Genomic DNA, 16283 nt, shown 5'->3' with positions numbered 1-16283 from the left:
TTCAAAGGATTGACTGCTAACTAAACTTTGAGTGAAACAGTGGCTTCACATTCATTAAAACAACTTATTCTGGAGGAACTAAAATAGAGAATTATATTAAGTATTCTGCTCTGGTGGGGTCGTGAGAGTAGAGAAATCTTTCTCATGAACTGCTTTTATCTTTTAGATCACATGAATGAAAGTATGCATCTTAACTGTGTATCAGCAGTCCTGATTTCCTGGAAATTGTGGTTTCCAAACAGATGGCCTCAGAGATAAACATGTGCTGCATTTACTACTTGAACTGAACACTTTGGCATAAATCTATTTCATTTGTAAAGGGCACTTTAAATTTAGCAAGCCAGATCGATTATTCCCTGAATTGAGTAAGATACCTTGGATGAAACCCCCGATGGATTCTAAATTTTATGGAAGCAGTTAGACTCATTTTACTACAACTGTGCAAAAGGCTTATAACACTTTATCTCACTGAAGGAAAAGAAATACCAACTGAAATCAATATTTTCAGACCCACTATATATCTGTTATGTCCTGAGGGTTAAAAATGGAAATACTTGTTCAGTGCAGGACTTCTGACAGGCATGGGTCCTGTAAGCCTGCTTTTGCTGTAGTCCCATAGTCAGCTGAACATTACTAAGGAAGTTTCTCTACATCATTCATTCAGGAGCTGGGAAGGGAAATAATATTCCTGCTGACTCACACTTATTGGTATTTTCCTTGCTCCACCTCCAGTCATTTTGGCTCCTCCTCTCCTCTCTTGCTGCTGGCTGCCTACTATATTTAAACAGCTGTCTTAGAGCACAGAGAGGGTTCCAGGCTTGTAGTTTTGTTTGCTGTCTTGACTGTACAATCACTTCCATAAAGATCCCACCTCTCATCAGACCTGCTGCTAAAGGTAAGAGGCTCCAAATCAGTACAGAGAGCTCTGTCTGGTTTACCCCTAACATCAGTTTCTGAGTATCACAGGGGAGTTTGTAGAAAGGTGTTATTACGTACCACAGAGTTGAATTTTTTCCACATAGTTTAATTGTGTCTGGGGGGTAACTGGCCTGACATGTAAGAGTGATGATACAAGGAGAGAACAACTCCTGAAACTTGTAGGGAAGTACAAAATGTAAAAACTGTCAAGATCTCTGCTTTTTTTAAAAAAGTACTAATTAATTAAATATTAAACTGGTGAAATAAGTGAGTTGATGAGGAAATTAAGCTGAAGAGCTTAATTCTCTTAATTCTCTCATTCTGTGTGAGAATTGATCTTTAAAACTGAAAGAAAGTTGTGGTACTTCATTTAATCTTCCCCAGGGTTTATGCCCCAGCTGCATTGCTCTCTTGAACTCTCCCATGTGCTGTTCAGGGCACACTTGGTGATTCTTACTTCAGCAATATCTCATGGCTATCTGCATACAGCTGATGTAAGCTGTTTTTTTATTTCTCCAGGGATCACAGAGTGTCCATGTCTTACTAAGTGTATCTTTGCTTTTTCATTTGCTCATTTAAAACCTGTTTGAGGTTTGCAGCCTGGAACTAGTAAGAGCCACACTGAGTTTGTGAGTTATAGTCCCTCTAGACATGAGGCTGTGTCAGGAAGGTATGCAGAGCTTGGCCCAGAATGAGCTGGGTGCTTTTCAGCCAGAAATAATTATGTAACATCACGCAGACACTGGAATGCTTTGGAAGCAGCAAGAAGCCAAGTTGTGAAACTTGCTGTATTCTCCCACATGAAGTGAAGGAAAGGGACCTCCTTTTAAAGTAGGAAGCTCAAAGCAGGAGCCAAACTCAGTGTCACTTAAGCTGACTAAGTGTGAGTGCCCAGCAGCCTACACTACATAAAAGGAGGGTGAGAAGGACAGTCTTAAGTTTCTTGCTTTCGCTTTTCTCAGGATTTTCCCTGGAGCTAATTAGTTCAGTGTAGATTTGCAATGAACTTCAGTGTTCTGTTGCTTTCCAATAGCCTCTGCAAGAACAGGCTTTCCTCTGCTACACTGTATTAGCTGCCCAGGTTTTGAGGTATAGGAGTCTAAGCCTGCAAAAAAAAAAAAAAAATATAGATATATAAATTAAAATAATCCACCTTAACAACTAATGGCAGGAAGGTGAATGTTTGGCCTGAAACTAAAATGCCTGAGTTACTCTGACTCAGTTTTACCCCCAGAAGTCAAGCCTACAGGATGGGAAAAGGTTCTGCACTTGATTCATTTTCTTCTTAAAAAAAAAAATAACAATGAATTATAGAGATGGCAGCTATAGGATGTGAAAGGGGCTTCTTCCATCTGTAGAGAGATGCTAGGATGGTTAATCTTGTGTTGATAGAATTGTCAGTGTCAAATCTTCAGGAAACAAAGTGTGTAGCACTAAATTGTCATTAGGGGTTTTGTGAACCCAGGTACTGAATAAATCCATGGTTAAAAATGGTCACATATGTGCACAGATCCAGTTTCATCAGAATAACATTGTGCTCCTCTAGCTATTAAAGTTTGGTTTAATTCCAGAAATGCTCCTCTTTCATGTGTCAGAAGGCACAGAATGGAGGGTGGGTGAGAGGAGTTAGCAGTGAGCTCGCTGCTGCTGCCTCTGTGCTTTATCAGGGTGGAGAAGGGTGGCAGTGTGCAATGGCCAGGAGCCAAGGCACCCTCCCTCTCAAGTAAACAGGACTGCCAGGCTGTCTTCTCCCGGCTTGTGCCTTTTTTGTCCCCTTCAGGCTGCCCCCAAGAAGTGCTGGCGTACAGTGGCATGACTTGGTGCTCATGCCTGACAGATGCTTGCAGGCTCCTCATGTGTGTGCTGGCTCAGCTGCTGCCCTGGAACTGCTGCCATGTGCTCTCTTGGGTTGGCTCAGCACTCCTTGCTTCCAGCAAAAGTCCCACGGATGTGCATGCAGTTTTTGCATGCATGCTGCTGCAGGGAGCTATGGAGCAGAAACATGGAAGATTGCTTCCAGAGATCTTGCTTTCCTCTTGCAGGCTCCCAGTAGTTTCACAGAAATGTGTTTTCCTCTGTGTTAGGAAAAATTGATAAGAACTTCTCTTCTTGTGTAATACAGTCACAGAGAGGGGGTTATTTGTTATCATGGAGAAGAAACTTCTGCTAAGCTGCAGCTGGATACTGTAGTTTACTGGTTTGAGGGGAATACCTGACCAGTCACACCAGTGTCCTGCAACTTTGGCAGTCCCAGGTGCTAGTGCTGAATTCTACCAATTGCAGCCCTGGAGCTTTGTGGGAAGGAATTATTTGAGGGTAAACTTACACCACAGTCTGCTGAAGGTGGTGCAGGTTTTGGTTAATGTGGCAGAACCTACCCAAAAGGCTGGGGAGATCCTAGGGTGGTTGGCCTGTGCTCCCACAGCTGCCAGGGCTGTGGGGATGCCTTAAGGGGAGTTCATCTTCTGCAGTGAATGCAGCTACCTTTCAGTCTCAGTTAAGCTGGGAACATAAGCTTCATTTAGACCCAACTCTCTTCAAAGCTAAATGCTTCAAATTACTTACGTTAGAAAGCACAACTCTAATATATTTTAAGTGGTTCATGCCATGTCAGGCAAAATACATGAAAGTCTTAGACTAATGCTTAGTTAAGTGGTAACGGGCACCCAGAAAATGTTACTAAACTGTGATCCAAAAAATTTGGACAAGGCTGCTAGTTTTGAATTCTTCTTGTAAGCTTTATGTGATGAACCCAGTCCCTTGGAATAGATCTCTTGAGCCCAGCCATGGCTGTACATTGGTGTGTGTGAGAACTGTTACATCCTCGCAAGCAAATGCACTCAGAGCACTCCTGCTCAAGCCTGGAATTTGCAAACTGTAAACTCACTGTTGGTTTCCTGGCTGCCCATTCAGTCACCAGGGTCCTGTGCTTTGTTGGAGTTGCTGTGACGTGAATGTCAGGCTTAAAGAGGGGCATTACACTTGTAGGAAGACATCTGCTGCAATGCCTGTGTCACAGGCAGTGATGTGCCAGGCCTTATGGAAGTGTGTAGTGCACTTGCCAAAAACCTTTCTGCACTTGGAAAGGGTGTGGAGAGCATGCCCTACTGGACAAAGTTGTTCCGTTCAGTGGATTTTTGCTTAGCTTTCCAAAATGAGAATAAGGTTTTTATAAAAGAGTGTATTTTCTTTAGAATAACTTAAAAGCTTACGCTGAATTTCAGAAATCTCATGTTTATTGTAGGTTAGTGACAGTAGAGTTGAATTCCATGGAAAGCTAAAGAAGTTATTGTTTGACATGGTAGGATTCCTGCAGGAATGGCAAAAGCATTCACTGTTCTTTGGATGTCTAAGTAATAATTAGATTAGTTTTGTAGATCCCACTCTAATGACACCTTATCTCCAAGATAAATATGATGCATATTTTGTTCAAAGACTTGTTACTTGTTCAGACCTGGAACTCTCCATTTTTTGGAAAATTAAGAAGAAATGTTCCAGAACTAAACTAGCACTTCTCTAAAATCTATAGTGATAGAATGATACTTATTTGAAAATGCAGCCAGAAGATTTCCAGCCTTTGGGCAGAAGTCTTGAGTCAGGTTTACTTTACTTATCAGTAAATGTACAAGTTATTTTACAAAGTGTTTGTGATAATAAGTTTTTAACAGAGTATGGCCAGAAGTGAAGCTGTTATTAACAGGTTTCAACACTTCATTTAATGTAGTCAGAAGGTTACTGAAATTGCCAACTGTCCTGGAGTAACTGGAATTCATGTCTGAAAAAGAAAGATAACTGTTCTCTCCCCCTTTTGTGGTGTATAATCAGAGAATCATCCTTTGATTTTGGGGTCAGGAGGAAAAAAAGATAAGGAGGTCTGTCCTGAGTGTGGAAGTGTGATGCAATGGTCTGCAGTGCAAGTGTACTACTTTAGATTAGCCTGAGTTTGTGGTCTGGATAAAATATTGTGGGGTTTTTCTGGTTTGTTTGCTTATGGTGTTTTTTGGGTTTCTTTTTTTGTCGTTGTTGTTGTTTGTCTTTTGTTGGTTTTTTTGTTTGTTTTGGTTTGTTTTTTTGTTAAAAAATGCAAATAATTCAAACTTATTTGTTTCAGCAGGTGGATTCCAGAGCACCAATGCTTCCAGATGGGAAGATGTATCCATTAATGACCAGACCCTCAAATAAGAGTGGGCTCAAGACACTGCCTGTTGTGATCATAGGTAAGCCTTCTCCTGCCAGCATTGCTGTGTTCTCTCGTGCTGTTGTTGCTTTAGACTTGCTATCTTAAACTTCTGTTCCAGTTCCACATGTTCTCACTCAAACCAGAAATGCCTGACTACTGTTTCTGCATCCTTTCCCAGACAGCCAAACTTCCTGTAATACTGAGAGAGAGACCTCTAGTAGTTGTGAGCAGTAAGGAACAAGATACTTGACAAATTAAAACACATACCTATTTTTAATGGTAAAATTGGTAACCTTTTGAGCATCAATTCATCTGAGCCTGCTTTTCCTCTCTTGGATATTTAGAAATATTTGAAACCTTTTCAGTACCGATAGTTAATCAGCTTGCTGTGATCATCTGTAGTGCTTGAATTGAAGGTGGGTTTGTGTGAGTTTTCTCACCATTATATCTGTTTAGAAAGTACTCTGGATGCTGTTGAGATTTCTTGAATATTTTCACCAATTTCTTTTAAAACATGAGTGAGCTACACTGGGTTTGTACATATTTAGTGGACACATAAAATGCAGTTTTCTACCAGTTAAAGAAACCAGGTTATAGTAACTGTCTTGCCTCCCTTGCAAGGGGGAGCTTTGGAGTGGGAGGTGATTCTTGGAGCAAAGTAATGTCAGTGCCTTCCCCTCTGAGCAGCCCTGAGCTGTGCAGGTGTTGGACCTTGTTCACCTGAGCATGTTCATGCCTGGCAGAGCTGGGTTCCCTCCTTATCTGGCATTGAATTCAAATCACCTGAGGGAGCTGCTCCAAAGTTAGAGCACTGCATAAATCACCCCTAATCCTTGCTAACAGAAAGTTTGACAAGGATACTACTACCAGCAAGTTCTTGTCTGAGAAAGGCTTTGTGCTGCTCAGCTGTACAAGTCTCTAGGTGGGAAGGGGGATGTTTTGGTACCTCCCTAGTGCACCTGTGCAGGGACCCAGGGTGGAGATGGCACTAAAGCCTCAGCAGAAGCAGTGTGAAGACATGCACTCTGAGGAAGCTGTGGGACTGAAGCAGCCCAGTTGTTTTACTGCAGCTGGAACAACACTGCATGAAGGTTCCAGCTACTCCCCCAGGCCCTGCTCCAGGAAGGCTGTGTGCTCCCTCAGCTGTGCTGGCAGCCTCATGGAAGCAGTTGCATTGTGTAAAATAGCTTGAGCCCCAGATGTTCTTGTGGCCATCCATATCAAACTTAGACATGGTTCAGAATAAATCCTCCGTGTAGTTAGTGAGTGTTGGGCACTCAGGAGGTCAAGTTTGGCTTAGGTACCTCCTCGTACTTCCTAAAGCAAAGTAGTAACCTGGAATTTGTTATATTTTACTGTAGCTGCAGTTTAGTTTCTTTTAGTGTCTGTTGCTGTTGGTTTTGGCTAACTTTCCTGCAAGTGGAATATTCCAAACACTGACCTGCAGCTGCTCAGTACAGCAGCCTTTGTCCCCAGCTGTGACATGTACTGCCCTTCACATAACTCACTGTTGGCTTTACAGCACTGACCTCCCTCTTTCTGAGATCCTCAAGGATCACCCTTTGCTCCAGTCACCCTTGCAGCACTGGCACTGTGTCAACAGGCTGCTGTCACTTGGGTTCTCCTCCCCTCTTCGTCACTGCACTGTCATGGTTGTTGGCCACACAGCAGCAAAGCTTGGGCAGCCAGACAGGCTGACAATGATAAATATATACACTGTAAAATATTAAACGTTCTGGAGAACAGCTGTGTGCAAACTTTCCACGGGCTACTCTCACTGGGCTTTGGAGTCACATATATCTAGTTTTTCCACAGTCTTTTGGGTGGTCAGCAAAGGAGTTCAGCCTGCATCAACCTGTTCAAAGTGCTGAGTTCTGAGGGCTTGTCTTGGCGTGGCAGAGAGACCTTTTCCTTAACACCCTACAGTACCACAGAAGGGCTGGTTCCCATTTGAAAGTGTCCTCAAGACCCATTAGTCAAAGCTGCTATTCCCAAATATCCCTTAAAAGATGGAATTTCTTGTGGAGAAGAACTGGTTCCCTTTCACTTCAATAGTCACTCTCTTTTTCTGGATCTTGTATCCTGTGCACAGTGAACTGCTCTGCACTGGTGTGAAATCAGTACGTGATCAGCTTCTAAACCTCTAATTTTAGACAAATAACTCCATTCATCACCATGCTAGAGACCTCAAGCTTCAGGTGAGGGCATCCCCTGACTCAACCCTGTGTCTTTTCAGCAAGTTCTAAGAACCTTGCAATGCAAATAGGAGCAAGTGAGGTGAAGGGTAAAATGACTTCCCCAACTCCATCCAATAGTCCATGCTGGAAGAAGGAAATCCCCTGTATCCATAGCAGTGTCATATCTTTTGAATAGGTCTGCATATTAAAACCACTTTGCAAAGAACTGCTCTATCTCCAGAAGTATAAATTATTTTCCGTTGTTTTTTTTCAGGGAATGGACCTTCAGGAATCTCTCTCTCATATTTGCTCTCAGGTTACACCCCTTACTTCAAAAGACACTCTCTTCATCCTCATCCTATTCTTCAGAGAAAACTGGAAGAGGCACCAGGAGTCTCTGTTTTGGATCAGGTTTGTATAAACAGTATGATGTCCCAGTAAAGTATCCTAGGGGTGTATCAGAAGTGATTACCTTGTTTGGATTTTCAAAGTACACAGACAGAATGAGCCTTAAGCAAATTTTGCTTTGTAATCCAGATCTCCCTTGTATGAAATGCCAGCAGTACTGGTGAGATCCTCGAGGCAGCCCTTGGGCAAGAATAGGTCTGTGTGCTTGTAAATGAGCTTCCCAAGCACACCAAACCCACTGATCAGAGATGCTGGAGTTAACAAGCAGTCTGCTGCCAGGCAGTACATGCACTTTGAGCATCTGGTCTTTCTCTCTCTAGGATTTGGAGTATCTGTCTGAAGGCTTGGAGGGGCGATCCCACAGCCCTGTGGCTCTTCTGTTTGATACTCTGCAGCGTCCAGACACAGACTTTGGTGGGACAGAGGAATCTGTGCTCACTTGGTGGCATGAGCCTGACAGAGCCATCCCCCACCTGGTCCTTGGTAGAAACGCTCCTGGAGGTGCCTGGCATGTAAGTGAATTGGAGCCAGCTGGGGTCTGGGTGTTGTGCAATAACCAAATGTGTTGGCTGGAGAGAGAAAAGCTGCTCTAAAATGCCAGTCAGCCATGTCACATTTTATATGTATAGTCTAGTGAAAGTTTAAAAGGAAAGCAAGCACGAGAGGCCTTTATATCCCCCATCTTTTGTTCTTCTTGGAGAACATGAGTGGTTTCATCCGTGACAGCAGCTCAGAGGAAATTACCAATTTCATCATCTTTGCCATACTGAGACATGTAAAAGTTGTCTTTCACTTTTCACATTTAAAAAGTCATTTTTCTCTGCTTCTTGTTCCAGTCTATAGAGGGCTCTATGATTACCCTGAGCAGAGGGGAATGGATGGGACTCCCAGATCTCCCTTTCAAAGAATGGTTAAAGCAAAAGAGAAGGTGAGACATTCATGTGTGATCATTTGTAAGCATCTGGAGATTTTTAGAGAACCTGGAATGGACTTTTTGACTGTAGCTACCCATGCGTCATGGATTATTTTAGTGAGAGAAAGGACACCCTCCTACACCCCCAAACCAGTCCATTCTACATTGGGTGATTCAGATAAAGATGCAGTGCTACTTGGAATGTGTCATTCTCCACACCCACTGGGGAGATGAATCTGTGACCATGAATTCTGAGTAAAGCTTGAAAGTGTGGTCACCTGGCTTCTACTGCTGCTGCCCCTGATGACAAGGATAATCAGTTCAGAATGCTGCTGTGCATTCTCTGAGGTGCTGCTTCTCTTGACATGTGCCACAATTAATCCCAAGAAGTCCAGTAGTTAAAAATTGAATGGAAGCAAGATATTGGAGGAAGGCTTTAATAATCAACCATGTTCTTGGGGTTGGGATTAATGCTAGAGAAAGCTGCCTCTGTCCAACAGCTTCTGGACCTGACTGTTAGCTCTATATGTCAGGAATAATTTTGCTGAAGTTGGGGAAACTAGATCAGTCTTCTCTGGTAGTGCCAGGATAGATGTCTCTGGGATACATTCAGTGCAAGAGGGGACAAATTCCAGTCTCTTACTTAACTGCTGCTTGACCTTTGTTTGTGCTTTATTACAGAGGCCTCAGAAACAATAGAGCCACAGCAGAGGACATTGCTCAATATTACCAACACTATGTTGTGAAGAAAGGACTGCAGAAGAATTTCAAATGTGGCAGTGTTGTGACCTCTGTGAGGAAAGTGAGTGCAGAGAGCATCTCCAACCACACCCAGAAAGATCTACAGGGGGATAGTGGCTCACTCTGGAGCTCTAATGAAAAAAGTACTGAGGTCTTTCAGGTGGATGGATTTTTCAAAACTGTGGAAGGTAATAAGGAACCCTTCTCCATCTATGCAGAGAATGTGGTTTTGGCTACGGGAACGTATGACAATCCTACCTGGCTCGGGGTCAAGGGAGAAAATCTTTCCTATGTCCACCACCAGCTGTCTGCCCTAGAAGAAGCAGTGAAGAACAACAGTGTTGGCATCATGTCAGATCCAGTCTTGATTGTAGGTGCTGGTCTGACAGCTGCTGATGCAATTCTCTTTGCTCACCATTGCAATATTCCAGTAATCCACGTTTTTCGGAGACGAGTCACTGATCCGGGCCTCATTTTTAACCAGCTCCCCAAAATGCTGTACCCTGAATACCACAAAGTCCATCAGATGATGAAAGAACAGACAGCTGCCTGTGCTGGTCCCTACGAGCACTACGTCAGCCTGCCTGAACATCACGTGCTCTCCTTTGGCAAGGACAAGAAATGCATCTTTCAAGACAAGAATGGCTGTCAGAAAGCTTATAAAATTTCCATGGCTCTTGTTCTAACTGGCTCAAACCCCAACCTCTCCTTTCTGCCAAATGATGGCATTGACTTGGCAATGGACAGTGAGCAGCCAGTCAACCCAAAGAGGAATCCCATAGATGTTGATCCATTCACCTATGAATGCACTCAGGAGAAAGGGCTCTATGCTCTGGGACCTCTAGCAGGAGATAATTTTGTACGTTTTGTGCAGGGAGGGGCTCTGGCTGTTGCCAGCTCTCTGTTAAAGAAAGCCAACAAAAATCCCCCCTAACAAAAACCCCCATCCCTGTACTACCTGTACCTGGATGGATTAGTGATCTTTCCATGAAGCAGCAAATCATCTGATTTGTATATCCTCAAATCTAAAGGCCATTCCTGGTATTCCTCAAGGTTATATGGAGAGTTAGTAAGTTCTTGCTGAGTTATTTGAGAAGATTAATACAGGGTGAGTCCCACACACAGCAGTATCTTCAATTCCTGAGAATTCAGCTCCTTTTCTGCACAGCTGTGCACAGTTACTAGGAATGAAGCTTGTGTCTGGGAAAGCAAGGGGAGAGATAGGAATTGCTCTTCTATCTGAAACCCTTCAGGTGACCAAAAATTGGATTGAGGAATCAATTATTTTCACATAGCAGGCCCACAGCACTATGTCTGTCGGTGTCTTACAGTGTTTGGTCATGAAACAAAGTAAACTGACCTGGTTTTATTCACTCCTGTGGTTTGGCTGTATGTTCTTGTTAGGCCAGAAATCACTGCCAGGTGCTGCAGGTACCTCTTTGACATATGGAGGGGTACTCTGCAAGTAAAAACTGACATACAGATATTCAAAACTGCATTGTCTCACTGACACCAGCAACAAGTAATATATATTTAAAAAAAAAAAAAATCAAGAGATTCCTGTAATGGGTTCTTCTACTTCCCGAGAAGAATTGGTACTGATTTGCAAATACCTGGTTTGCTGTATCTTCCTGCTTTCTAAATCCTAAACCTGTGACAGCCAAACTCTTGGCAGCTGCTATAGAGTCAAGCAGAACTAAAGGGGAGCTGCAGGTCTGTCTTGGACCTGCATGGGGCTTCTGCTGCATAGAGTATTATGGAAAGGTGCAATATGTTATATACTGGGTGAACTACTAATGTATAATGTTTTTTTAAAAAAAATAATATTTGTACAAGAGAAAAAATGGCACAGTCACTTTTTGGTAGCTTTATGCTATGTCTATATACATCAAGTTTTTATACTGTTTTTCTAAAATATTTTTATTGGCAGAGTATTTTGTGAGTCTTTCAGTCTGTTCTGAATGAGCTGGGGTGGATGCCAATGATGCCTTACGTTGTAAGCAACATTCTCAACAGATCTACAGGGGCTTTCAAACCTCTCACAGGAAAATTGCAGTCATAGCTAATTTAATTTGGTGTAAAGACAGACTCTTCTCCCTGTGCTGCACTGAAACTCAGTGACATCACAAGTCTCTGAAAAACTGACTGGGATGAGACATCTGTAAATGACTTGGCCTCAAGTTGTGATGTGGGAGGGGCTTGTCTGTTATGTAACTGTATCACACTTGAATAATTTTTCTGACTGATTATTCTTGTATGAAACTTTCCAATAAAGTAATTTCTGACTTACCTTGTGTTTGTTTTAACTCTGAATCCCTGACTCAGAGCAGACCTAATGAACTGTTCATCATCATCATCATCTTCCTGGTGAGTACCAGGGCATGGTTTGTGCCTGCTAAATCCTTCACCCCTCTGTTCCTTAGGAGGACCCCACTGTGAATTTTCTCTCTATGTATCTTTGGCTCTCCAGTAGGATGAAGAACCTTGTAAAGTGCCATGCCTGTCTCTTGTGATGCTCAGACAAAGCCAAACCAGGCTCTTTGCCAAGCTTGTTCTTGCCTGGTGGATGTTACATCTCTTTCCCGTTCACCTGCTCTCTCCTCCTGTCAGCAATATAACCCCAGATTTCAGCCTAGACCAGAAAGTTAGTTAGGACAGTTTAGATCAGAATGGACATTTGAAGGTCTCTGGTCCAACCACACTAAAATTAGAAGTTGCTCAGTTGGACCTCATTGCTCAATGCCTTGCTGGGGAAAGCTTTGAATATTTCCAGGTTAGAGATTGCACTATTGACATTTGATTGCCCTGTTCAACACTTTCCCATCTTTGTTGTTGAGAATTGTAGGGTGTTTTCTGCAGAGTTGAATTGTCCCTATTGCAGTTTATCTACTGCCTCTAGGTTTGGTGGGTTTGGCTTTTTCCACTGCACAGCTCTGAGAGGAATGTGTCAAAATATCAGTACTCACTCTTCTCTGCAGGCTGAAACTGAGATGCCCTCAGTATTTTGTGAACACAGAAGAGTGCAGGGAATGAGTTTGCTTGTCTGTCGTTGCTCACTGGCCAGAGGGGTGGCAGTGCCCCAGGGCTCTCTTTGGCAGCATTAGTCTGTCTACATGAGCTGGTACTTTCCTCTGATTCTGTTATCCTGGCAATGTGGGCAATCCAAAGAAGGGATAATGGGATTCTGTGATCTTCTGCAGCTACCTTTGCTAGAAAAAAAATCAGTAATCAATGCTTACCTCTCTGAAAATGCTGGTTTTGGTTACATCTTCCTGTCTCAAAAGTAAACGAGGAGAAGAACAAAAGCCAAAAGTATTTAAAAAACAAGGGGCATTGGAATGTGCTGGGAATAAGGTCATAAAATTGGTGCCAAGAGAAATGCTGCCCTTCCCATCACCAAGATCAAAGTCACAGTGTTCATGCTGATCATTCCTGCATCCCATATTGCATTATGCTGAACTAATTGCCCTGCACAGGAGAGCTCCTAACTAGGTCAGCAGCCTGAGCCTCCGTGGGGGGAGCTCGTGTGTCTGTTTTAAATAACCTCCTTTCCTGCCCAAGAGGGATGAGCTAATTGCCTACCCTATGCAGGACCGGAAAGGGAAGTGTTTTCCCACAATTGATGCTTAGAAAATATCCTACATTCTGCCCCCAAGGGATGTCAAAGTAGAGGAGCTCAAAAGCAGAATTGGTGGTTTAGTCATCAACTACAGGTCCTCAGGGCAAGGCCATGCACTTCTAATCCAAGTTGTCATTCAGTTCTCTGTATCCAGGGAGGCAACTTGAATTATTGCTCCAAAACAATCAGCTGTGAGAGTCAACAGATACCGGCTTTGTTATGAGTGGAATTCACCCAAGCATTATAACCTCGACCTGCAGCATGTGACAGGACCAGGAATAAAACCAGTCTGCTCCTGGCCCAGGAATAAAACCAGTCTGCTCCTGGCCCAGGAATAAAACCAGTCTGCTCCTGGCCCTCTGCACAGCCAGAGCTGTTGCAGTGGTGACACAGCTCCATCAGGTGACACTTTAAATGCTTCACCCTATCTCCACTGCTGCTGCCCAGGCCAGCCCCGAGCTCACCCTGGTGAGCCAGCTGGGTATTTAACATCAGAGACCACTTTGCCTCTCTTCTGTCCCCTGCAAGTCGTTTGGTGCCTTCTCCATGCTGCCTGCAGGGAAACCTCCCCAGCCACAGTGACCAGAGCAAGTCCATCAGGGAAGCCTCAAGCAACTCCCTGCTCAGCTCGGTTTGGATAGAGGAGACTGGTTTTCTCGTGCGAGCTCTGGCTGCAGCTAAGAAGTGATGCTCATCCCACCCCAACAAGGGCTCCATATCAGGACTCATTTCCCCTTCTTCAGGGCTCCTCAGCCTCCTTTGGTACCCCGTTGTATCCCTTCAGAACAGGCTCCTGAGACCTGCTGGTACTTGCAAGGAACAATGGAAAATAATGTCTTAAGAACCCAAATGAAAATTTGAAGTTTATCAACAAGACAAAAATCAGAATTGTGGTTTTATGATTTTATTGTGTTTGTGAGTCCTTGAAGTCAGGGCTGACATATTTAAAACTTACCTGTGGCTGTGACAGAACTGAGTGTACAAGTCTGAACTCAGGTATGTTTTTTATGCAATTAATATAAAATACAAATAATTAAAAATAAAATACAAACCTACTGCTTCTGCTTTTTCCTTTGGTGAAGATCTTGTGAGATGTCAGAGCATGTTCATGGAGAGCTTTTGCTTACTAAATGAAGTGTGGCCTCTTTCTAAAAGGAGTCGTCTTTTATGTATCACCTGAATTTAAATAATTTCAGTAAAATAGTCTTGGGAGCTCCTTTGATTGTTCAGCCTTCACTTTTTTTGGCAGCACTTCTGACTTTGAGCACAGGACTAAATCCAGCCACATCTTGGCCAGACCACTCTATTTAAAAGGTCCACAGAGTATTAGGATACTTTGCAAGTCCAGTGATTGCCTAAGTCTTAGCTTTAGAAGGGCCCTTAGGGAGCTGTCAGACTGCTGCAGACGTAGTGGTTTAAATTAACCTGCTTTATTTGTGAAACACAGATATTTGTGGGCAGGCCAGCAGCCAGCACATCACTGCTGACTGACAGCTCTTGGGGTCAGGGTTGGCTGCTTGTAACTGGGGCACCTGGTGAGTGGATGGTGTGGGAGAGTCTTCTAGCAGAAGGGGTTTTAAGGTGGAACCAACCCTGGAGGCTCCAGGGAAAAAAATCTGACTTCCAGGCAACTTATGCAAGCCATGAAAGTGGAAGAAAGCTCCTGGCTAGAGAGCAGCTAAGTAGGGAGGAAGAAAAAAAGGAACACAAATTCTGTTGCTGTTGTTGGCAGGCTCCTACCTTCTGCCAGAGCCTGGAAAGCTGTAGGATCATCCGTCCAGGAAGAGTTTCCTTTGACATTCCTGGGGACAAGCCCTTAGGGCCAGGACAAAACCTGGGTTGTTTGATGTGCAGATCAGAGAGGTTCAGAGAGATTCTGCTCTGGCGTGAGAAGGAAAACATCTCACTGGTGTTCTGCCTCTGTATGAATGTGCTCTTCTACTCCATATGGGCACCCATGTTACCCAGCTTGGCTTAGGAAGAAGGACCTACAAATATGTAAATTTACAGGAGCAGAGCAGGCAGCTCTTGTGAACTTTTTGCAAAGGAAGCAGAATTGGTTTTGTTTTCCAGGCCAATTTTTTCTGGTTGCATTCATTTCTTGGAAGCACTGTCAACAGCTCTGCTTTGTTTTACGTCTGTGCCGCAGCAAGCTGGGAACAAGGGAAAGGAGAGGAATCCTGAGCCAGGCAGCAGCCACGCACAGGCAGCGTGGCCCTGCTCCACAGCCAGCATCACTGCCAGCATCACTGCCAGCTGGGAAACCTGCTCTGGAAGGTGACAAGGCTGTTTGCTTAAGACATTTACCCCGCAGGTGAATTCCCATATCTCAGTCTCACTGGAAGTGAAAGGGCTGGGACAATGACAGCAGGAAACACCTTTGGGGTCTGGGGTGCAGCTGCAGGGGGCTGCAGTGCCCTGGGCAGGCTGGGCTTGGAGCACAGCATTAGAGCAGGGGGCTCTGCCCCGTGAGAGGGCTGCTAATGCAAACTGGCAATGAAGCTCACCAGGGGTTGTGGGCGTGGGAAGTCACTGCTGATAATAAAGTGTGGATCTGGGAATTTTGTATTGGGTAAATTTCCAAATTTGAGTTGTGCTTTTGTAACCCGCTGAACCTTTTGCCAGAGAGGCAAACTTTAACCAGAGGACAAGCAAAGGGCAGGATAGAATCATTCCTATAATGGCAAATAAATAGAAAATCAGGAGAGCTCTGGGTTTGTTGGTTTTTCGCTTTTTTTTTTTTTATGAGACCACAGGCAGTTTTAGGCCTAAAACATTCATTCTTCTTGAGAGCCAGCCCAGTAGAGCAAACCTCTTTTGCAACATGGCATTAATACCCAAGTTATCCAGCATTACCGTAACTCAGAGTCAGCAGAGGTCTCGGAGGCATACAGAGCTTTCAAAGCTAATAAACCAACCAATAGATCTTTCTATTGAAAAAGCCATGGAATTTGTATGCCAGAAAAAAAAAAAACCCTTTTGTATTTTCCTGGGGTAATAAATGGACTTTTAATTTTAAACATTAAGGTCTAGCAAAACCAAGCAAATGACAAAGTGCTGGGATTCTGGGTGCAGATGCCGCAGTGGCTGCAGTGCCCTGAAAGCACTCTGGTCTATGCCAGGTTCATCCCATCACTCCTTCAGGGATCCTGCTTGGGGACCAACAGGACCTACCAGGACCTTGTCCAGCTGGGAGGAGCAGGAGTATGTGTGATGGACATTGTGACACAAAGAGGGATGAGATCTTTGTTTTACCAAGCTGCAATAGTGGCTGCAAAAAAGACGGATGAGTAAAGCTGCACAAGATAGCGTAGCAGTGTTGTTTCT

At 43.8% G+C, this 16283-nt stretch overlaps 1 protein-coding gene across 4 annotated transcripts; it reads left to right on the top strand.

Annotated features, from left to right (window-relative positions):
- The first annotated feature begins 331 nt into the window (after positions 1-331).
- Positions 332-11626, top strand: OSGIN1 (oxidative stress induced growth inhibitor 1). Of its 4 annotated transcripts, none has more exons than XM_062500371.1 (7): positions 332-895; positions 4643-4790; positions 5033-5135; positions 7550-7686; positions 8004-8195; positions 8520-8611; positions 9278-11626. In XM_062500371.1, the coding sequence occupies exons 3-7, from the start codon at positions 5051-5053 to the stop codon at positions 10269-10271; spliced, it is 1500 nt and encodes a 499-aa protein (XP_062356355.1). In that variant the 5' UTR covers positions 332-895; positions 4643-4790; positions 5033-5050; the 3' UTR covers positions 10272-11626. The 4 variants fall into 4 exon arrangements, with proteins under 4 accessions (XP_062356355.1, XP_062356353.1, XP_062356352.1 ...); XM_062500369.1 differs by having other exon boundaries at positions 5030-5135; XM_062500368.1 differs by lacking the exon at positions 4643-4790.
- The last annotated feature ends 4657 nt before the right edge of the window (positions 11627-16283 follow it).

Source organism: Cinclus cinclus, chromosome 11, assembly GCF_963662255.1.
Source record: "Cinclus cinclus chromosome 11, bCinCin1.1, whole genome shotgun sequence".
Taxonomy (NCBI): domain Eukaryota; kingdom Metazoa; phylum Chordata; class Aves; order Passeriformes; family Cinclidae; genus Cinclus; species Cinclus cinclus.
The sequence above is the reverse complement of the archived record's forward strand: the minus strand, read 5'-3'. Positions and strand labels throughout refer to the sequence as shown.

Bases quoted from the DNA above. Each gene is read 5' to 3' on its own strand.
- OSGIN1 (XM_062500368.1), top strand. From the start codon at position 5,051: ATGCTTCCAGATGGGAAGATGTATCCATTAATGACCAGACCCTCAAAT. The intron at 7,687-8,003 runs GTTTGTATAAAC...TTCTCTCTCTAG, and splicing joins GAGTCTCTGTTTTGGATCAG to GATTTGGAGTATCTGTCTGA. The intron at 8,196-8,519 runs GTAAGTGAATTG...TTCTTGTTCCAG, and splicing joins CTCCTGGAGGTGCCTGGCAT to TCTATAGAGGGCTCTATGAT.